Source organism: Cricetulus griseus, chromosome 8 (assembly GCF_003668045.3).
Source record: "Cricetulus griseus strain 17A/GY chromosome 8, alternate assembly CriGri-PICRH-1.0, whole genome shotgun sequence".
NCBI classification, from domain to species: domain Eukaryota; kingdom Metazoa; phylum Chordata; class Mammalia; order Rodentia; family Cricetidae; genus Cricetulus; species Cricetulus griseus.
In genome coordinates, this window is record NC_048601.1 from 11466963 (window position 1) to 11490843 (window position 23881).

Here is a 23881-nt window from a genome sequence, read left to right on the forward strand (position 1 = left end):
TCTGGAGATAAGATAGCCTTCTACACAGTGTTTTTCTCCTGCTCTACTGGCAGGTGGTCTTTGCAGGTAAACTGGTGTAACAAGCAGATCACTGGGCTAAAAGTGTGGCTTTTGCTGAGTCTAATAAAGTGCATTTGGAGGCTGCACAACACCCTTGCAGAGACTCTCGTATCACATTTGATCAGCAACAACTGGAAGCCCAAGGGTGTCTGTGGCACTTCTAACAGCAAGGATGGAGTCATACTGAAAAAGCAAGGGTAGTATTGGCTTCCGCATTCCACATTCTTTCTAACCTCAGCGCAAACCCACATTACACTGATGTCTGAGATGTCCCTGTGGAGGATAACAGGGGCCCTTCCTCATGTGATAGGTTCTGCTGGGGTGGTGCTGTCATCACACGGTGGGAAGAACTGGAGAGGGAGAGGATATAATTGCAGGAATATGTTAGTTACTCCTGAGCCACTGTGACCATAGTATCCCACTGAAACTACTTAAGGAATGGAAAGTTTACTTTGGCTTAGAGTTTCAAAGCATTTCTGTCCACACAGGGAAGGCATGCAGGAACAGCTCAGTGTGGGAGTCTGCGGCAGAGACTGTTTGTGTCAAGGAGGGCCAGGAAGCAGAAAGAAAGGCTAGAACCAGGACTAATATAACTTTCAAATGCCTATCTCTCATTACCTACTTCTGCCAGCTAGGCTCCTCCTCCTAACAGTTCCACAGCATGTTAGTATACACACCACACACACACACACACACACACACACACACACACACACACACACGCACACCACAAACACACACACACACACACACACACACACACACACACACACACCACACATAACACACACCACACACACCACACACATACACACACACCACACACACATACATACACATACACCACACACATACATAAACATACACACACACACACACATACCACACAAGCACACACATACACACACATACACACACACACACACCACACACACAAACACACACACACACACACACACACACCACACACACATACACCACACAAACACACACACACACACACACCACACACACACACACACAGCACCATCAACTCAGGAGCAGGTGTTAAGAACATGCACCTGCAAAGGACATTTCAGTGTCAAGCCATAATAATGAGTTTATTTTACTAAGGAAGGAGGCTGGCTGACAACAAGAGCAATCCAGATAGAGAGAGGCAGGAGGAGGGACACGCCTTCTGCAATATGGACTAGAGTTGATGATGCTGAGGGAGTTCTTGACTGGTCTGCTTAGCCTAGATTTTAAATGTATTCTTTCTATAAGTCAACTAAACGTTTTCTAATACACATACTTACTCTTCTTTAAAAAAGACTTACTACTTTAAAAGTATTTATTGTCTTTATTTTAATTATGTGTGTATATGTATGTTTATGTGTGTATATGTGTGTGCCTGTGTTGGTACTGGTGCATACAGCATAGAAAAAGGCATCAGATCCCTAGAGCTGGAGTCACAGATGGTTGTGAGCTGCCATGAGGGTGCTAGGAATTGAACCCAGGTCCTCTGCAAGAGCAGCCAGTGATCTGAAATGCTGAGCCATCTCTCTAGCCCTGACTTCTTATGCCATTTTAATTCAAATGTTACTAATTTCTTCCCAGGGTTTTTGTCTTTGGGTCTACAGCCTTTCTCTCAATAGCTTAGAGATGGGGCTTTGGAAACAGAAAGAAAGAAGGACTTGTCAGTCCTGTGTCCCTGGCCCTGGAGATACTTTCCACGTTTCCTTCTTCTGCTGATCTAGCATAGCATGCTTGCTTGCCCAACAAGTCCACTTTCACCATGTGGACAGGACCCACACAGTATGATCCAGGAGCATGCCTGTCTTTGTGCTTCTCTCTCTTGCTCATCCAAACACTTTTTATTTTGTATCTTTTAAAGAGCTACAGGGTGTTGTGGTTTTGCTCTGTTAATTCCAGGTTCTCAAGCTCAGGAGTTGGATTCCTGGCAAATATTTCTTGAGGGCTTATGAATTGACACTGGCTGCTGAGCAGACACGTTGCCATGAAAAATAGTCCCATTTCTGCCCAAAGGGAACAGGAGTTTGATTGTCTCCGGTTTCCTGATTCATCAGACCCAGGCGCTTAAAGTTGCTGTATTCACGTTAGTATTTCACATTTTACACTAGCCTTTTTGTCAGGGCTTCCATCTCTGTTTGCCTTCATTTTGTTGTTTATCTTCAGACAAACACCCGAAGTCAGATAAATAGCAGAGCTCTTGGTCTTAATTTTGCATACATTTCCTTGTCAGCAGAGTTTCATTTCTGTGTACCAGCTGAGAAACATCAAGAACATCAAACAGAAATACGTTCTTTATGCCAATGATTTGCTACTTACCCTGAATTTGAAATGGGGAAATTCTGTAATTTTCAGAATTACTTTCTCAGCTTTTTAAAGTTCATAGCCAGGTGAGGCAGTATGCATTTATATACTCTTACCAAGGCTAAACTTTTATAGTTCTTTTGCTTCTAAAAAAGTGAGACTATTTGTAATATTCTGTGTTGGTTTATATAGTTTATGCTGCTCTCTAACAATATCTTAAGTTCTATGAAGATAGGAGCTGTATGAGTGAATTTGCCATTGCTATAAAAAGAACCTAAGATAATCAACTTATAAGCAAGAAAGGTTGCTCTTTTGGGCTCAGAGATTCAGACCATGGTAATTTGTTTCTTTTGGACCCATGGTGCTTGCTCTAGTTAGGATTTTCACTACCGTGACAAAAGCAACTTAGGGGCAGAAGGATTTACTTTGGTTCACAGTTTGAAGGTGAGGATCAGCAGGAGTGTGAGGCAGCCGGTCACATGGCATCTGCCATCAGGAAGCAGAGAAGAGACAGACGCTGGGGCTAAGCTCACTTTCTCCTTTTATTCAGCTAGGGACCACAGCCCATGAGACAGTGCTACCTGGATTCAGTTAAGCCTTTCTAGAAATGTCCGCACAAATACAGTAAGAGGCATTGTGATTCTAAATTAGGATCAACCACCAAGCTGATGTAGTTCACCATGCTGGGAGCATGTGGCAGGAAATGACTGTCTCCATGTTGATTGGAAGCAGAAGGAAAGACAGGGAGAGAACAGGTCTCACAGTGTTAAAAAGAAAAAATCATGGGTGTGATCCTAGTAGCCCAATTTCTCTCATGTCCCTCCTCAGGTTCCTACCATCTCCTAATAGCACCAAAGGCCAGTGGCGGTGCCCCCACAAGGCTCTGTAGAGAAAGAACACTTACCTAAACCATGCAGGAACCAGGTCTGTTTTCTCTCCTGCAGAATAAACATAGAGCTGTCCCGACCTTCATGGTAGGCATTAGTCATATTAGCAATTTATATTTAAATTTAATCTAATTTGGTAAAATCTAGTTCTTCATGAACTGTGTTGAGTGGTGCTCATGTAATTCATGCATCAATTAACAGCCTGTCACTCAGGAGGCTGAGGATGGGGAATCACCTAGAGTTCAAACCCAGCCTAGTGAGTTCCTGGAGAGTCTGAGCTACAGAGTGAGACCGTCTTATAAACAGCCACAAAAACTACAACCACCACACCAACCACCACCAACCACCACCACCACACCACCACCACCACCACCACCACCACAAAACAGACAGGAGAGGTGGCTCAGTGGTTAAGAGCACTTGTTGTTCTTGTATAGGACCTGAGTTCAGTTCCCAGCAACAACATCGGGTAGCTCACAACTTGTCTGTAACTCCAGCTCCAGGGTATCCAATTCCTTTTTGGATCTATTGAGGGCACCCATGTGATGCAAGTACATACATGTGGACAGACACACATGCAAAATAATAATAAATAAATCTTTAAAACAAACAACACAACACACACACACACACACAAAATCCATCTTCTAAGACAGTTGTATTGGGCTCTGTTTGCTAGAGTTCAGATGGGCACTTCTGATGAACGAGTGAGTTACGACTCTGATTGGTTGGTGCCCATCAGTGCTCTGTGAATCTTGTTTGAGTGTTGGTTTACAAAGGCCATTTTGACTAACTTTTTTTTTCTATTGGCATTGTCCTAGCCAATGTCACAGAACTGGATTTATCCTTAACAAAAAGAAAATACCATTTTTTTTTTTTTTGTATTACTTAAAAGCATGACTTGGGTAAGGTGTTGAGTCTTAGCCCTCTGATGGAATAGCTATGGCATCATGGCCAAGTTATTTTTAACTTTTTAAAATAACTTTTATAAGCCCCAGATTCTTCAATAAAATGTGAGTAAGAAGTTTTTATGATCTCTTTAAGTTGGTAAGTATTAGGTAAAATAACAAAATTTAAGCACTTGGCAGAGTGGCTGGCATACTTAAATTTTTTAAAAAAAATGAGCATTAATGAGTTGACTTTAATGAAGTGGTGAGATGGGTCTGTGCTTACCTCAAGTCATGTATGTGAAAATTTCTATTGACCTGTAACTGAAAAGTGTGTGGAGCGGTCTATCTTCCTGCAATAAAAGGACATGCTTACTACTGTTTATTAATGAATAGAAAAATGTTCAGTAGTTAAGACTTTATTCTCTTTTTTCTTTACTTTTTTTTTTTTTTGTGTGTGTGTGGGGGGGGAGTCTTCCCCTGTAGCAGGAGTTTAAGGTGGTAGTTATGAGTCACCTTTTAGAGGTGCTGGGCATCAGATTCTGGTCTTCTGTAAAAATAGCAAGCACTCTTAACCACTGAATCAGCTTTCTATCCCCTCCTTTTCTTTAGTTTCATATATAAAGATAAGCATATGTACTTACATACATACACACAGAATGGATTGTATTATACGGGCTGTCTGTTACCGTAGTGTGGTATCCCTCCCTTTCCCTCAGAACCTCCTCTTCTCAGTGAGTCCCCCAGTGGCTATACCATTAGAGAAAATGACATCCTTCCTTTGGCAAACATGAACAGCCATTAATTCCTCTGGAAGGGTGGGGGTCTCATGGGCACCTCCGGTATCCATGACAGGAAGGTGGAGGACTCAACTGTGTACAGGTACTGTAGCTGCTGTGGGTTCGTGGTTGCGATGGTTATGCCACATCTGGACAGCAGCATTTCATGACATTTGTCTCCATCCTTCAGCTCTTAAGTTCTTTCCACTCTGTCTTTGCTATGTCTTGGAGCAGGCTAGGTGGGGGTGTGATGTATCCCGTTTTCGGGCGAGTGCTCATCAGTGACTCATATCATCACTTTGACCAAATATGAGTACCAGAGTCAACCATCACCTGCTGAAAGGGGCCTCTCTGTCCCAGGCGAAGAGCCACATTAGCCTGTGGCCATGCTCATAAATATTTAGAAGGCACTTTTGAACATGCTCAATAAATGTTGGCTTAATGGCCTTAGTTAATTTTTTCTTCAATTGTTATGGCTGTATAAATGAGTGAGTGTCGAAGGTTTTCATATGGCAATGTGAATTTAAGGCGAGCTCACAGATATCTCTGTGCTTGTTTTGGGTTAACTCACAAAGAGTGTGTTCCGAGTTTTTATTAACTCTCATGGGCTTTTCCTAATACAAGCAAGCAAACCACCAACAAACCTGATAATCAGAATGCATGAATTAGCAATTTTTTACCCAAGGGTGAATTTCAGGTTTCATTTATGCTTCTAGAATAATAACAGGCGCCAAAGCTTCTCCAAGAGCTGCCATCCCTGTTTAGCTGGGGCACTGCCTTACTTGTGCACTTTAGATTTTTCCCGAGATCTGAAAGCCATGTCTATTGACATAATAACAGAGGGTAGTTCAACATATACTAACATATCAGCTGACTCTGACAAATAAAGTGTCCTTCCTTTTCTCTGTTCCTTCCTCTGGTTGCTATGGCACCTTTATTTTTAGTATAAACTCGGACTCATATTTCATAGTCCACCTGAACTTCTCAGGTTCACAGTAGAGGTGACTTTTCTCGTGAACTTTCCATGAACTAACAGTTAATGTTTAGACTACCACAACATGCTACAGAAAAATGGGTGACTAGGGCCATAAAAATGCAGGAACCCAGGAGCAAGAGGGACCTGACAAACCCCTGGATTGTCATAATGGGTCTGGACAACCTGGACTACCTTTTGATGATAAAGTGACCCAGAAAGTTGAATAAAGATACTAGGAAATTAAAAACAAAAGAGAAAATGTAATAATAATAGGTACTTATTCCGAGAGCCTTTAGTCTGCTCAGTGGAAATGTTTAGAAAAAACACCAATGAGGAAGTAAAGAAATCATATGAAGGAGCATTTTAGGAGGAAAATAAAGGTAGGTTATTAATGATGCCTAGAAAAGCCAAGATAACATTAAAATAAAGGACACAGCATCCTGTGGGGAAGTGTAACTTCAGAATATGAATGAAATTCCCATAGGCAAGCAGACATTGGACTTCCTTTGTCTAACAACAACAACAACAACAAAAGTCTAACACATTTTTCTATGTTTCTAATTGTATTCCACAAATTCCTTTTTAATTGAGTCTAATGCAATTTTGATCTGACTGGCATTTGCTGCCTGTGGTCCTCATTCTCCTGTACCCTCCAGCCTCACCCTGGCTTGCTGCAGCTGAAGGCAGGCAGTCCTCAGGCACTGCAGTGGAGGTGGTCCAGGCCATGCTTCTCTTCTCCATCCTCCCAGGCTGACCCAGCTCAAGACTCATGGCCTGGGAAAGGAGGCTCTTCCGACCCAGTGTCTGGCCCTTCCCAGCTTCAGGGTGCTGCCCTAGGCTGTCTGCCTGTTCTGGAACTGCCAACAGCCCTGGGATGTCTCTCTCACCATGCATTGTAAAATCTTTGTCTTGTCTTCCTTTAGGTCCAAGGTCTTGGGAAGCTGTTTTGCTTCTAGATCCAATTCTTGCTTAGTTCTTGAATTTTGTCCTCTGCACTCCCTGCATTATCTATAATCTTAAAGTGTGTGTGTGTGTGTGTGTGTGTGTGTGTGTGTGTGTGTGTGTGTACGTGCATAAATGTGTACCCAGAGAAGCCCCAAAAGGGTATCAGCTCTCTTGGAGCTGGAGTTTCACACTGCTGTGAGATGCCTGCTATGGGTGCAGAATTTGCTCATCTCAAAGAATGGCTAGTGTGCTTAAAAAAAAAAAAAAGATTTTTTTTATTATTATTTTTAAATGTGTATGTGGGGGTTATTTTTTTATGTATGTGTGGTTGCAGTTGCCCACAGAGGCCAGAGGTCAGAGGTTTTGGACAACCACCCATTCCCCCAATCTGGAGTAACAGATGGTGGTGAAACACCTGATGTTTGTGCTGGGAACCAAGCTCGGGCCCTGGGAAAGAGCAGGAAACTCAGTTACTGACTCATCTCTGTGGCCTGCAGAAAGTATTCCTAACTGCTAAGCCTTTGCTCCAGGCCCTAAACTCCTTTCTCCTACCCCTCCCGCAACATTCCTTCATAAGATAAGAACATTTTTAGAGGAGCCTGTTTGCAGTTTTAGCCTTCAGTGACATGAAGGAACTACTGTCTTGGATTTGATTTGACTTCTTAGCAGGAAGACACCCCTCACCCCCAACCTAGCCAAAGTTAAATAAAGTGATTTTTTTTTCTTTTTTCCCTTTATTTAGTCTTTACCATACCAGTCTTTCTTTCTTCTTTTCTCCTCCTCTTTCTCCCTCCTCCCTCCCTCCTTCCCTCCCTCCCACCCTCCTTCTCTCCCTCTCTTTGTTTTAATACCAGTTTTATAACCACTGAACTTTGGAGCCCTCACTTGGTTTCTGTTTTAAAAAATGTAGCAAACGTTATTTTGTGTACTTGTGTGCATTATTTGTGTGCATGATGTGTGCCTGGGACTTGTGAGGCAAGCATGCATGCCTGCTAAGATGTCTATCTCACTGGCCCCTCATGGATTTCTATTAGCATTGAGACTCCTTGTTTACTGAAGATAAAGGAAAAACAACATTTTGAAAAAAGAGTCTTTGTGGATACAGTATTGCAGCACAGAATAATCTGGAAGAGGAGTGGTCAACATGATTTTAGAGTTGCACATTTTCTGGCACTCATGGATGGATGTCCATGGACTTAGAACACTAGACATGCTGAACTCAGCACACCGTGATATTTACAGCTCTGCTCACAGAGCAAGTGCTGCCCGGCATTGCCATAAAGCCCGGCATCACCATGATGCCAGCAGCTGCACCCCCAAAGCCACGTGCTGGTGAGAAGGGGCAGAAGTAGCAGTTGCTGCCTATTCTTTCATCAGAATGTTCAGTGTTTGAGAAGGATAGCAGGCAGGAAAACATGACGCTGACCATGAAGGGCATCAAATCTATGCCATGCTTTTACCACAGAGCTACACTCCCTTTTATATGATATATGAGAAGTAATTTTGGGTGATGTACACATGTGCACTAGGATACTACATAAAGCTTTGTTACCGTTTTTTAAAAGATGAAGTTTTGTTGCTTTGGCAAGTCTGTGGTCTAGTAATTGAGTTTTAAATTGAAATAACCTTAGGGGAATATACTTAGGATTTAGAAAAATGGAAAGACTTCAGAATACCAGCAGCTTAAAGGTGACAGGAGCCTCCGTAGGTTGTGATCATTTGTAAGAATATGTTGTGCAAGCCAGGCTATAGGACTTAGTCTGTGATCCCAGCAGTTGGGGGATTTCTGTAGTAGGGTCAGCGTGAGTTCAGGATTAGCCTGGGCTATATACTGTGTCCCAGGCTAGCATGGGCTATAGAGGTAGAAAAATGTTGCTTGCTTTGTGAAACATACTCCTTTAATCCCAGCACTCGGGAGGCAAAGGCAGGCGGATCTCTGTGAGTTCGAGGCCAGCCTGGTCTCCAGAGCGAGTGCCAGGATAGGCTCCAAAGCTACACAGAGAAACCCTGTCTCGAAAAACAAAAAAACAAAAACAAAAAAAGATTCATAACAATAGCAAAATTACAGTTATGAAGTAGCAACAAAATAATGTTGCTGGAGGTCCCCTCTCCCCGTTCCCACAGGCTCTTCAGCCCCAAATAAGTACACAAAGCCTTATATGAATTATAAAATTGTTAGCCAATGACGAGGGCTTCTTACTGGCTAGCTCTGTCTAAATTATTAACCCATTTCTAGAAATCTGAGTATTTCCATTTAGTCTTGGCTTACTGGAGAATACCCAGACCCATTACTCCTTTGGTGGCTACATGATGTCTCTCCGTGGCCTCTCTCTGCCTACCTTTCCCAGAATTCTCATCTCCTAGCCCCACCTATTTTCCTGCCTCTATTGGCCAAATGGTGTTTTATTTATCAACCAATAAGAGAAACATATATACAGAAGGGCATCACCCATCAAAATAATTTTCTGATTAAGGGGTTACCACAACATAACCTGTATTAAAGGGTCGCAGTGTTAGGAAGGTTGAGAACGACTGCTAAGGTCACGTAGAGGAGACAATCATGCAGAAAGAGGTAGGTGAATAGTGCTTCTAACAGCTTATGCCTTTAGATTCCGTTTAGCACATCAGGATGGGATATGAACTCAGCTCGTCAGCCTCACTGAAAAAGCATCTTCGAGCGTGCTTTCCTTCCCTTCCCGCCCTCCCTGTGTCCATCAGACCCTGATTGTTCTTTGTTTGCCTTTGTTGAGGGACAATGTTGAACTGTACAGATGTTGCCTGTGTCACTGCCAAGGAGAAGGTGGCACCTAACAATGAAAATGTGCCCTAGGAGATCCCTGGTGACATTTGGTGTGCGCAGCTCAATGGCATGAAGGTCAATGGCGCAGTCTCTGTGGTAGACCTCACAGCGAGCCAGTGAGTGCTATCCCTCCAGGCTGGTCACAGAGAGCAGAGACTGAAAAGAAAGCCTTGGGGATGCGTTGGGGTGAGTGGGGGTGATTTCCTCCCCCTACTTCTCAGTCCTAAGTGCTAGTCCTTCGTTTTCTCCTGGGAGAAGATGCCCGCTGTGAATCTCCTGCCCTCCTTGGAAATCTGAACAGAAGAACTGTTCACGACTGGGAGAGTTGAGCTTCTTGGATGAGGCTTCCTTCTTAAAATTCTGCTCGTCTCATGGTGGTGTTCGCCCAGGTCTTTTGTGCAGGATTGGGTCTTGCCCATGCCCCGGTTCTCTTCGTTGCCTTTGAAAATTGGTATTCCCTGCCTAGTGCAGAACTAAAGTGTAGCTCCGTCCCTTCCTGAGTCACTTGAAATAGGTCTTTCACAGGAGAAAAATAATTGGGGTTCCAGCCAATGAATTGGAGCCCCCTTTTTATTCATTTTTGTTGTTTCATTTTAATTTCTAAAGGCACGAAATAAAGAAATGGGAGAGAATAGAACAATCTCCCATTGAGGTATTTTAAATAACTGGTGCTGACACTCCCTCATTGAGTAGTATAATCTTCCTGCAGAGCAAGAGGGTGACTTTCTGTTGTTTTGATCCATAGAGTGAGTCCTTCCCTAGAGCCATGCAGTGAAATAGAGGGAAGACACTTAACAGTGGGAACCCAGAAAACACCCCAGTCAGTGACTGATGTGGCCATGAAAAGCCATGTCAGGCTAGTGTAGGTAGTGTTGATGTGATAAGGTGAGCCTAACATTCCATATCTCTGTGTTTCTCCTGTGTGGACAATAGGAGTATGTTCCTCATAAGAGAGTCAAGGTCATTGGTACGGGTTGATATGTTCACAACGACCTCTCTATGTATGTCGCCATTTGGATAGGCACCTTGCAGGTGTAGGTCAGATGAAGTCAAACTAGGTCAGCATGAACTCTGGTCTAGAGACTGTTCTTCCTAAAGGAAGGGGAATATTTGGACCTAGACAATTCGGAGTTGGCCGTGTGAAGATGAAGGACAGAATGCATCTCCCAGCCGGAGAGTTCCTTTGGTAGGGAAAGCCCTCGGATCTGTCAGAGGAAGTTCAGCCTACAGAATCTTCCGTTTCAGATTTCGAGGCAAATGAAGGGGCTTATGTTGTCTTAAGGCAGTCTGTAATAAGCTGTATCTGGCAGACCCAGGAGTCAAATAGAGCCTCCAAAAGCAAAGGGGAGATACCTGCCTACAGGAGCTGAAGGAAATGTAAGAACTAAACATAACAGTATAGCAGAGATAATCCTGGAACCAAGGGAGATGGCTGGTCAATAACAGAATGAGGTTTGACTTCAGTGAATAATTGACATTGGTTCACCATTTTCCAAATAGCATACTAAGGTAAATAAGGCCATGGTGCATAACAGAACTCTGTGGAGTAATGTCTTTTATAACTCTCTGGTAAAGCCAAAAGTATTTGTAACATTGAAGGTTTATTTTATAATAACAATTTATCTATACCTAGAGTAGACTTTAAGTTGGTTTTGTTTTGTTTTTGTTTCATGCTGAAGACCAAACCTAGAGTCTTGTGTGGGCTATGTAAGCACTCAGCCACTGAGTTACACTTCCAGCCCTTTACATTTTTTTTTTTTTTTTAATATTTGTTTTAAGAACAACCCAGGTTGTTCTTGAACTTACTCTGTAGCCCAGGCAAACCGCAAACTCTCTGTTTCCCTGTGTGGCCAGTCCAGGCTTCATCTTTTAAGTAAAACTATTGGGAGACAATGTCATAAGGTTTTGGCTAAAATTGGCTGGGTATAGTTAGCACATGCCTTTAATCTCAGTAGTCTGGAGGCAAAGATAGGTGGATCTCTGTGGTCTATATAGTGAGTTCCAAGCTAGCAGATATACTTTCTACTATGAATTTAACTTGTTGGTTTAGTCTGACAATAATCCCATTTATTTATTCTTTGAGTGGGTTTTCATTGGCTGAAAATTGTAATCTTTGGTGTACTGTGTCTTGCATTGTTATCTTTGCAATCATCAAAGGATGTTACTTTCTTCGAAAACAAGGAAAGTTGAAATAACAATGACTTGAGAAGAATATTTCATGGGGAAATTGAAAGTGGCTATTTAAATCCTATCCTTGCAACTATTGTAATGGGTTTCCACCATTCCTCAGTAGATGGAAATTGCAAGCCCATAAAGTGATAAAGATTGTGAAAATAAAAACAAATGTTTTCTTGGTAAGCATTGACTTCTCTCTTAACTTCTGTCTAGGTGCTAAGTAGGCATTAAATTGAGCTTGTCTTTAAAGCCCAAATGGGAGGGAGAGGGGGGGGGGATAAGGACAACACACTGCTTCCTTTGGGAGGAGTGTTCTGTGATGGCTATGTTTAGACATCTGAAACCTCCATGTGGAATGCCACCTGACCACAGTGATAAGTGAAACTACAGTGGCCCAGTGGGACGACTTTCTATATTTGAAATTCAGTTTAGCGAATTGACATTTTCTATTCCCCTTTCTAATGTTCTCTGAGGCTGACAGATCGCTCTTTTAAAACAGAACACAAGCCATGCATTTATTAGGCTCCTAGGAAGAAGCAAACACAGGAGAGGGGATGCCCAGGCCACCACTTTTCATTAAAACCAGCTGCTGTGGTTTTGAAATGCAAACCAGATCAAAATCAGCACAAGGCCTAGGGCTTTAATTTATATTCTGAATGAAGCAGGCTGCCTTGAAAGACCGTTTCTTCTTCCTTCCTTTCTCTCTCCCTCTCTTTTAAAGAAAACTTTTGAATAAACTGGTGTCTGCCTCATTTGATGTTTACACCAGCCCCATGAACTAGGAAGAGAAGAATCGCCTCTGTTTATGACAGAGCTGAGACAGGCTTAATGGACTTGCCTCAGCCCAACAGTAGGGAAGACTGTGTTAGGGTTCCAGTCTTCAGTGGCAAATGCCTGGACCCTAACCCCCTTCGCTCTAGGTCTGAAGGGTATTCCCAATCTGGAATGCAGCAGCCAAGTGTTCTAGGTGTATACTGAAAACTTCGGAGAGCAAACTGGGACATGCTGAGCACTTTTGTAAATGGCTGAATCACTGCTCGCTTGGGTGGGGATATCCCTACCGTGGAAATCAGAAGGATCCTCCCCAGATAGCTTACTACTGTACCAAGGAGGGTATCCAAGTCAAAAACTAAAAAGGGGAGGACGAGCAATAGAAACAGAGACAGCCACATGATAGAGGTATGATTTAATAAGAGCCACACTCACCTAGTGTAGATGTGAACGTTGTGTCTGTGCAAGTACATGCGTGTTCAACTACATTTGTGTGTACACGGGGGCATTTACATTTGTGCATGGCCTCAAATGTCACTCCTCAAGTACTGTCTGCCTTGTTCTGAGACAGAGTCAAGCTGAAGGGATCTAGCTGTTTTACCTCCCTAGCGCTGGAATTGTAGACATGGGCTCCTTGTCCTGCTGTTTCACCCGGATTTGCTCAGGTTCCCATGCTTGCTGGACAAGAACTATATGGCATAAGTGACCCCTGTGACCCCTGCAGGGGACCAGTGGCCCCCGTGGGGGGGGGGCGGTGGCATCCCCTCTGCTGTTTAGTTCTTAGATGAACTCTTTGCCTGGATCTTGGTACCAAATTAATACACAAGCCAAAGAGTAAGAGAAAAAATATAGTTTTTATTAGTTTTAAGGTACCCAAGGGTCTCACAAGAGAGTGGTGTCAACATAAATGACCCAAGTGTGATGCTTTCCTACTTTGTAGACAGAAGACCATGGGCAAGAACATCTGGGCCAATATTGGGGCCCTCGGCAGCAAATTCTGGTGTTGCTGAGAGATACATATGAAGAGGGTAGCAGCAGCTAGGGGCAGGTAACTGTTCCTCCCTGTTGTTCATTTAGATTCGCTGTTAAAGCCAATTGTCAGCCTCTGGGGGTCAAGGCTGTTTCCCATCTTCATATGTTAAGGACACTTCTCCCAGAAGGGAGGCCACTGTGGTGTGCTGCGTGTAGGAAAATGCAGATCTCAGGCCCTCCGTGTAGCTCGCTGTCTCAGAGGAGTGCAGCTTGTGAATCAGGGTGACCATTTCATGTGCTTTGAGATGACACACAGCTAACTGTCTCAGCTCCGTCATCTAGACACTTGTCTTCAAGCAGTAGACAACCTGGAAAATACTATCAGGGAACTGGAATTCACTCTAGTGTTTTGGGGATCTATAAATTCTAACCTTTCTTTAAGAGCAAAGTCAAGTACTGGCTCTTCCTAAAAATTTGGCTTTTCCTCCCACCAAACTCTACTGGGTTTCAAGTGGAACCCATTGAACTGGAACTTAATTGCTTAGGTCATTTGGTAGAAATGTTTCTAAGACCACATGCTCTTTAGCAAGAGGGACTTAGGCTTTTGTCTCACTCCTTGATTTGAACAACTATCTACTGGACACCTTTGAACAACAGCAGTCTCAAATGAAAATCCTTGCCCTTTGAGAACCAAGAGTGTGGGTGAAGTCAGGAATTAACTAACAAATGAGAAGCTACAGCTGTTGTCCGAACTTGGAAGGTTTGTTTGTAGTGTGCGGAGTATCTGATGGTGTGGTTCTGTTTGTTCAGGAGAGTCAATAAGAGCTCCCCAAGGACATTGTGATTGAGCAGAGATGAAAGAATGAGGAAGAATTAGCTGGATGGAAATTACCAGGCCTTGAATACGATTTCTTTAATGTCGTTTTGATCTGAACTGTTCCATTTAAGTGCACTCCCATGCTAACCCAGGAATTCCCTTCACGATAGCAACTGCATTTTATAATCTATATTTATTTGGTGAGGGTCTGCCTTCATCTCCAGACTTGTGGCCACATGGCTGAGGCTACATCTAATTTGTTCACTACAGGAGTCACACTGTCTGTCTTAGTACCTGTCATAATTCAGTACTCAGTAGCTACCTGCATCTCCCACCTGGGCCCTTGTCTTTACAGTACAACTTCGGGACATGTGTGCCCTTCCTGAAGAGTGACTGGAAATATCAACATTAATGAAAGGACACCGTAGGAAAAACAGGCGGGATTCAGGGCGGGGTGAGTGACAGAGAAGCCAGGGAGGATGTGGATGCAGAAGTGAGTAGATTCTAGTTAGCTCAGCCACATTTTCATCTTTTCTGATAATGCGAGCATTTTACTTGTTACTCATGTGTCTTGTTTGAAGACAGCTTTTTAAAAATTATATTATTAGTATTTATTAATTATTGTGTGCATGGAATAGCATTGCATAGAAGCCAGAGGTCAACTTTCTGTAGTCAACTTTCTCCTTTCGCCATGGGTCCCAGGGATAGACTCTGGTCCTTAGATATGTGTGCGACAGTATTTTTACCTTCTGAGCCTTCTCTCCCACTCATTTGAGGGAAATTTGTTCCATTTATAAAATGCACATAAAGTGGTTTCTAATACTAGGCATTGATTTTGATTTTTCTCATGAGAAGTGAAGGGATACGTAAGAAATGTCTTAGATGAATCAGTGTGTGAGAATAACAAATGAGGCATTGTTCAGTGTGCAGTGAAGGGAGGGAAAGGAAAAAGGAGAGAGGGGTAGACGTGTGCTGCAAGGCAGACAGGTGACTGGCAAAGCTAGCCAATGGTTGTGTTGAATCAAATCTGATACCATTCGGGTCCTAGCGGTTGAACCCAGGACCTTACAGGTGCTAAGCAAGAGCTTTCCGTGGTTATCTTTAAAGGCTCCGATTTTCCTCTGTGTACTTTCCTGTGTTTTATACATTTTTCATTACATATTGAAGTAATAACATCTCACGGAGCTGGCAGATGGCACGGGGCAGGCAATAGATATGCTACTCCCTTAGATGACTAAGGATTCCACTGTAGGTTTTTCTTTAACTCACTGAGTTAGCTGAGAGTTTGATATTAGTATTAAAAACCAGGTGGGTCATTATGTGTCCATGTACTCCCCTGAGCCTGAGTGCTTAAAGGTGGAGACCTTGTCACTTGCCTTCCTGGTATCACTCTGGCAGTAAAACTGAGATGCCCTGACTCCTTTATTGCTGTTGACCTATGTTCCTTTCTATTCTCAGCACAGAGGCGTGAGAGCCGGCATGAATGGTCATACGTCAAACCCTCCCAGTGGTTATGGAGTCTACCCTTCTCAGATGAAGTAAGTTGAAGGGTTCCTGTATAATTCGGGCAAGGGTTTGAAGTGGTGTTTGTTTATTTTAGTGAGATGTTCATACTTGGAAACACTGACTAGCCTAGAACTTTCTGTGTGATCTTATAAGCATTGACCTCCCAAGGGGTAGCGTTTCAGTCATGTGCCATCATGCCTAGCTAGTTTTAAACATTTTAAATGAAAATACCATTTATGTTTCTTTATGCAATCCATTCCTAATTCATTCAGAAGTAGCCTCCTTTTTATTACTAATCTATGACATTATTAAAAGCTGTTATATTTTTAAAAAGGCTAAGTAAATACCAGACCCAGGGAAACTCTCATGTACTTTAAAGATACTTGAGACTGGAATTTTACGTCTTACTGCCTTTTGTCATCAAATGTGAATCATATACTTCAGCTTTGGGTGTCTCTGGAACATTCTGCTGTTACTTGTAAAACAGCTAAGGAATGTTCATTACCATTTAGTCTACACTATATAGATAGCTTCCATTGCATACAACAACATGAAGCAATAACCAGCAGAGTTAGCCCCAAGCCTCCTGGTGTCACCCAAAGCTACAGACCTGAATTGAGTGACTGTTCTCTTCTGTGGAATGCACAATATGGCTTTCTCATATCTGCCATTGTGGCAGATATGCCACTCAACATTCTTTAGGACAGGTCATAGTTACTGCATGTAGGGAAACACATTTAATTATTAAACAGGAAGCAATAGATTACCATCTATGTTGCATCTCTGCTATTCCTCTGTCCTCTGCAGTTGGATAGCAAAGGTTTCTATTCTTATATGGTGGTTTCCAGCCTTGGTGGGTTCTCTTTGCTGTAGTTCAGAATTGGCATTGGCATTACTTGATTTATATTTCTGTTTATTCATGACTTGCCTGAGCAGGAACTTGCTCCTATTGGCTAACTCAGCTAGTATAAACTCAGTATGTTTTCAAGGAAACAGTTGGTGCTTATGGTACATCAACATTTTAAACTCTCGGTTTCTGAATTTTTGTAACCCACTATGGACTTTAACCCAGGACAATGAACATTTTTTTATTTATTATTATTACAGTGGCTACGGATCTTCACCACCCTTTTCCCAGATGGACAGAGAACATAGTTCAAAGCCCAGTGCAAAGGCCCTTTATGGTATGTATGTCTATGTGATAGGCTGCTTCCGTGTCTAAAGGCTTACAGGTCTGTTTTCAATGTCATTGTCAGGCTTACAACCTGCTGTTGTATTTGGAATGACAGAGCTAACTAGATAATGGCTACTTGAGAATCTTTACAAAACTCGGGGTGGGTGCAATGTAGTGAATAACTTAAGAAGTCTACTGCTTGGTGCTGAGACCTCAGGTGAGGTTTTTTCGGTGTGTTACTTGTAATATGTGTGCCAGCCCCTGTGGCCAATCCAGCTGGTCATCATGGGCCCATAGATGTTGCACCTTTCTCTTATAGCTATTGGATGTTTGGGGTGGTAAGTCAATATGACAACTTATCTTGATAGAATTTCTTCCTGGATTACAAACTAATTAGGCCTTCTCTCTAATCCTTCTGGGACTTCCGTTTACCTCTCTAGTTTGTCTTACATATGTGTAATTTCAGTTTTGAGGCAGAGTCTCCTGTATCCCAGGAGGCTTTGAGCTCACCATATGGCCAAGAATAACCTTGAACTGTTGATCCTCCTACGCGCCCCCCCCCCCCAAATCCTACCTGTTGCAGTCATATCTTACCATGTCCAGTTTATGCAGTGCTCGGACTAAAGCTGGGGCCTTGTGCAAGCCAGGCAAGCACTCCATTGACTGAGCTACATCCCCAGCCCTCTCTACTACTTTTGTAATAGCTGAAATACTCTACAAGTTATTAAGAAGAAATTGAGGACTCTTGAGGCATATCACGGGAACGGGGGGAAGTTACTGTCTATAGAGGATTTGTATGGCCTTTTATTATTGTATAGCAAATGAGAGAGAAATGTGATTCACAGCAAAGACAGTGGCAAGAATTCCCATGGTCAAGTGCACTTCTTTCACATAGTAGCCAAATGGCCTTGAGCAAAGGGCCTCACAGGCTTGTACCTCATTTTTCTCATCTTTACCGGGATCTTATCTGGTGATAAGAACTAAATGATATGTAGTAAACTGTTTCCAGAGTAGTGTAGGAGCAGAAAGCACTGTAAATATTCCCTTATTTATGCCTATTATCATGGTTACTATGTGTTACAGAAACAAATAGCACCTTATGAGTTTGGGAATTATTATACGTTATCTGAATTTAAGGCGTTGGTAATAAGATTTGCCAGTCCTAAAGTTTTGTGGTTTGTTTTGACCTACATTCTTAGTGAGTTAATTTTACAACTCAAATTATATATCCACAAAATGGACTTAATACCATATATAAATGTGTTTCTCAAGGGCTATGATAATGTCAGTAATGCTGTTTTCAATTTGTGTCATATTGAGACATTCTTTTGTTCTTTGTTCTTTGACAGTTTCACACATGCGTATAATGTATTCTGATTTCTCCCCCACACTTCTTTTATCACCCTCACGCCCCTATTAACACCCCCATATTCCCTTCATGTCCCTTTACAAGGCTCATGTCTTTGGTTGTTTTGCGGCCCATTTACTTTACCCAGGGCCCTCTGTGTGACCATTGAATTGGAGCAATCTACTGGAGCCTGGTGTGGTCACCACCCGTAGGCAATAACTGCACATCTTCCCAAGTTTATCAGCAGCTACCAGTTCAGCAGTGAGGACTGAGGCCCCCGAGGCCCTCCTCCATACATGCTGATTGTCAGCAGGCCCATTCCTGTGCCAGCAAAGTGTAGACATTAGCAGTTGCTGCGAGTTTGTGATTTCAATGAAGATGACATTTCCCAGCACGTCCCCCTGCTGTTCAGACCTCGTGTTCATCCCTTTCCCTCTTCCCTGATGTCCCCTGAGCCTTAGAGGATGAGGTCTGACTGTCTAAGGCTGAGCCCCTGTTCTCATCCTCGTACCCATCCTTGTTCCTACCACCTGACCAGCTGTGAGTCTCTTCGTTGGAAAGAGCAGTTTCTCTGATTAGTTGAGAATATCAATGAGAGGTTCTTATAACAGCTGAGTCACTTGTGGTTGTCTATAGAGGATGCATTCAGCACATACTTATTTGGTGAATAGTATCTACTCAAAACAGGACCCCTAAGGCCTGACACCTGGCTCTGAGGGTCTTGTAGTGTGGAGGTTGGCTTGAAGAAACTGAATAAATGAAATGGATTTTGTAAAGATAAAACAATTCCTTCAACCTTTCATTTCTAGGCTGATATATAGTAAGTCCATTGGTATGCTATATCATTGCCATTATCATCTCTATTTCTATGCCTCTTGAGTCATTTCAGAGATAAATGACAGATTATCATTGCCAGTTGAAATATGGTGAGATAGACTAGGAGGAACTATTTCCTAGCGTATGTTACCACATATCCAAGTAGATCCTAGAGGATATGAGCAATTGGATGACTTACACACACACACACACAGAGAGAGAGAGAGAGAGAGAGAGAGAGAGAGAGAGAGAGAGAGAGAGAGAAGAAGAGAGAGAGAGAGAGAGAGAGAGAGAGAGAGAGAGTGCGCGAGAGAGCGCACAATGAGTTTGAAGCAACTTTCAAGTCTTTAAGCAGAGAGGAGCCTAGAAGCATGTGGATTCATTTCTGAATTCAATTAGACCTTATGAAGAATTACCACCATGGCTCCCCACACTGCCCCCTAAGTAGAAAGGGAAGGAACCCTATCAAATTATTTTTATGAAGCCAGTGTCATTCTAATAATAAAATCAGAGAAGAAATAACAAAAATAAAAACTATAAATCAATTTCCCTGATGAACATAGATACAAAAGTTCTCAATAAGATACTTGCAAAGTAGAATTCAGCAATTCAGCAAAAGGATCATAAGTCATGGCCATGCAGACTTTATTTCAGGAATGCAAAAAGGTTTCGACATATGTGCATCAATAAATATAAAACAGCACGTGAATAGAATCAGAGTGAGAAATCATAAAATTGTGACGATAAATGCAGAATAAACCACTAGCAAAATCCACCCTCATCCTTCATAGCAAGGTAAGGTAAGAGAAAGGAGTAAAAGGATACCCAAGCAGAAGGAAGAGAGCAAAGTGTCCACACGCGTGAGAGAAGAAGGCAAGTTGTGCACACGCGTGAGAGGGGAAGGTGAGGTGTGCACACGTGTGAGAGGGGAAGGTGAGGTGTGCACACGCGTGAGAGGGGAAGGTGAGGTGTGCACACGCGTGAGAGAAGAAGGCAAGGTGTGCACACGCGTGAGAGGGGAAGGTGAGGTGTGCACACGCGTGAGAGAAGAAGGCAAGGTGTGCACACGCGTGAGAGAGGAAGGTGAGGTGTGCACACGTGGTTAAGACAGACTCTCTAACAAATGTTCCTGGGAAAACTGTATATCCATATACAGAAAAGTGTTGTAATAAAATACTATTTAAATATATTAAATATGTGCCATAAATATATTCATATATAAATAGTATAAGATATAAATAAATATATCAATAAAATGTTAATTATAGGTAAACATAATATCCACAGGGATATATTTCAGGTCTTCCTGGATGCAAGAAAGTAGTTGTAGTGGGACAGCAGTTTTGCTTGATGGGGTGTGGTCAGCAGGGGTCTCACAGGGAACCTGAGCCTTGAAGTATGCTCTGAACAGTCAGCTGTGGTTTCCAGGCACTGGGGGGGGGGTGAGAGTGTGAATATTGGAAGAAGCCGTGTGAATCGAATGTGCACAGTCAGCCCATGAAAGTGGCCTCCATTTGTGGTGTTCACTGTAGGATTCCCTGTGCTTATTGATTAACACAGTGACTCATGTATAATTTATGCTCAATAACTACTTGTAGAATGAATATCAAGAATTAATGAACTGCTGGGAGCTTAGTGGTAACTGGAGAGCATAAAGCAATGCATTCAGAAATAACACACTCCATGTTAAGAAGAATGATGAGTAACTTGGGACAGAGAGATGGCTTAGCGGATACAAGCTGCCACTGTCAGAGTAAGGATCTGAGTTTGGTCCTATGGATCCACATAGTGACTGGAGAAAACGTCCTGCAAGTTGTCCTCTGACAGTCACCTTTGCCACTCTTCCCCTTTTAGGCACACAAAATTTTTTTAAGTAATAAAAATGATGACATTATTTTGAAATAACAAGCTGCCTTTGGCATCTTTCAATTCGGAAAGGAAGGTGAAATTTGTCTTGGGTTATGCTGTGACCGAGCCAGGTGAATCAAGAGTTTGAGTAACATGAGTAGATACCCTGGCACTGGAGAGATGGCTCAATGGTTAAGAGCACTTGCTGCTCTTGCAGAGGACCTGGGTTCAATTCCCAGCACCCACATAGTGGTCCACAGCCATTCATAACAACTATCCCAGTTCCAAGAGGTCCAATACTTTGTTGTAGCCTCTGCAGGCTGGAGGCGCACATGGGGAGATGCATCGCACTTGTCTACTTATACCAGATGTCTGCTTACACCGATAAAGGACCCTTGACAGACCAACCTGGAGCACACTGCACAGCTGCAGGTGGCTCAACAGGTTGGAGAGCATCCTTCCAGGTGCCTCATTGTCTAAACCTCTTCCAGGCAGCTCAGCTGGTGTCTGCTTCTTCCAGGCAGCTGGTCTGGTCTCAGAGACTGCTTGGCTTGTCCGAGAGCCTCTTTTGCAGCTCAGCCTTGCTCCCCTGAGCGGGAATTTCAGCTTTTCTTGCTTATTTTGACAGGGAGATGCTTAGTGAATCTGGTTAGTTTCAGGGACTTCCTGAAGCTATTTAGAATTGTTATTGGTTGAAATTTTGCTGCTGTTAAGAATATGGCAATATGAAGTGCAGCCCCTAGTTTTATTTAGATCAAAACACTCTCTGCAGCTGTTGCTTGTTATGTTTTCTGTTTAATGGTCCAGGCATTAACTTTCTGAGCAAAGCCTTTTTAGAGAAAGGAAAAGTAAACAGTCTTAGCTGTGTGTCTGAATATTAGCTCTTTTAAATGTAGAACAAAGAAGGTAAAAATAAGCTTTGCCAATGCCCACTTACCTGAGTAGATGCAGTTGTGCAAACTAAACAGTTAAATGAACCTGCAGCGTAATATTTCTGGCCTCATGATTGCTATCAGTTTGTGTGAGAGTATATCAGCTCAGTGCTCAAATGATCGGCAAAGAGCTTTCTCATTGGTTATTAAATCGAATCTGTCTGAATGTGTTCGGTTCTATGGGATTAAAGCTAATGTCAATAAATAAATAAATAAATAAATAAATGGTGGGACACAAATAGTGTTACTTAAAGAAAATAAAGTTGTTCTTAGGTTTTAATGGGACCAGTGTCAGCACAAGACACCCCAAGATCACGTTCTCAGCACAGGGAGATTTATTTGCCCCAGAGAGACAAAGGGCAGGGAATAAGAGACAAAGACCAGAGGTAGACGACAAGGGAGAAGGGGGAAAGAACAAGGGAGAGGGGGATGTTTGTCTGTCTCTCTGTGTGTGTGGGCATGTCAGTGGACTGCCTCTGTATAAAGAGAGATGTGGCCCGTGGGTGAATGGCAGTTTATAAAGGGAAAGGGGGAAACCCAATGTTAGGAGGAGTTGGTTTGTTTTAATTGGGCATATTAATTGGGGCATCGAAGAAGGGGCTTTTCATTGCTGGATTTGAATACTTTCATAGCAGGACCTTGGTAGTCGGCCTCAGGAGGAGGAAGTGGCCAAATAAGGGAATAGACCTTGGTGGCTAGCTTTAGGAGTGTAATCTAATAGTTTTTATCAAGGCAGAGGGCTTGTCAGAGCCATGTTTGCCATGCTCTGGCTGGTAAGAGTCCATTCAGGTATAATTTATTTTGAGATAGAGAAAGTGGGGTGTGGGGGAGTGGGGAGAGAAAGCAGAAAGGGAAAGAGAGGCAGGTGGGTGATAGGGAGACACTGGCTTTTGTATGAGCAGTTGAAAAGCTCCAAACCCAGATTTATTCATTGATTATTTACTGTGCCTTCTGACATGAACAGCCATGCTGTCTCTCATGGAGTACACAACTGATGAGTTAGCATTGTTATGGGTTCTGGGGCAAAAGTTTGCATCCCAGACTCTATGTCACAATGACTCTGAGAGCTTTATAAATCCCAGTGGCCTGATGAACCCTAGACCAGTACATGGGGTTCTCTAGGGTGGAGCTCATAAGGGGTTTTTAAAGCCCTCAGTCATTGGCAGCCATGGATGAGAACCGTTGTTGAGAAAGTGGTGATTCTCTGTGGTTTCCTCTTGATGGCTTCATTGGAAGCCTTCTTTCATGTTTCTCATGCTGTTCTGAGGCTTGTAAGTTCTCAGCTTAGGATCCAGAGTGCTGTAGTAGCCTTCAGAGTGCTATTAACCACTGAACATGTAAGTATACAGGCTTCTCATCAAGAAAGGCACTACCATTGGCTTTCAAAATTGCCTATTAAAGTGTTAATACTGAACATGATCTCTTGACTTTATGTCACCAGGATTCTTTTCTAAGTCATTTTTATGACATTAATACATTTTCAGGGTCCTTCTAAGGTACTTTTCTATGACATATGCCTTATCCATTGTGAAACATGGTGGAGAAAGCAAGCTAGGAATAGTAGAATGGCAGCTCCCCTCCGGCAGTCCATCAGAAGGGGCAGTTGCTATCACCAGGAATCATTTTCTTCTCCCATACATTATGTTTTCCTGGGGTTGAAATACTGTGTTAGGGTTAGGATGAATTTCTACTTCTTCATTATTAAAAAAACAAAACAAAAAACCTATGTAGTATTTTGGCCTTTACCTGTGTTTGCCAATCATTTTATCTGGAAGACCCAGTCAAGCATTTGGATATGCTTGAGCCACCATATCATCTTGTCATCAGGTACCATGGCAACCACTGCCATTTCCTCTGCTATCCACAGGTCAAATT

General features: G+C 42.7%; 1 protein-coding gene across 7 annotated transcripts in view; it reads left to right on the top strand.

Moving 5' to 3' along the window:
- Window positions 1-23881, top strand: part of Eps8 (epidermal growth factor receptor pathway substrate 8) — a 162532-nt gene that overhangs the window by 84484 nt on the left and 54167 nt on the right. For 4 of the 7 annotated variants that reach the window (XM_035448876.1, XM_027429925.2, XM_027429923.2 and 1 more), the window contains 2 exons: window positions 15841-15920; window positions 16996-17072. In XM_035448876.1, coding sequence (XP_035304767.1) covers window positions 15862-15920; window positions 16996-17072 — 136 coding nt within the window. In that variant the 5' untranslated portion in view covers window positions 15841-15861. The remainder of the gene's footprint in view (window positions 1-15840; window positions 15921-16995; window positions 17073-23881) is intronic. The other 3 variants (XM_027429928.2, XM_027429926.2, XM_027429922.2) reach the window with 1 other exon arrangement.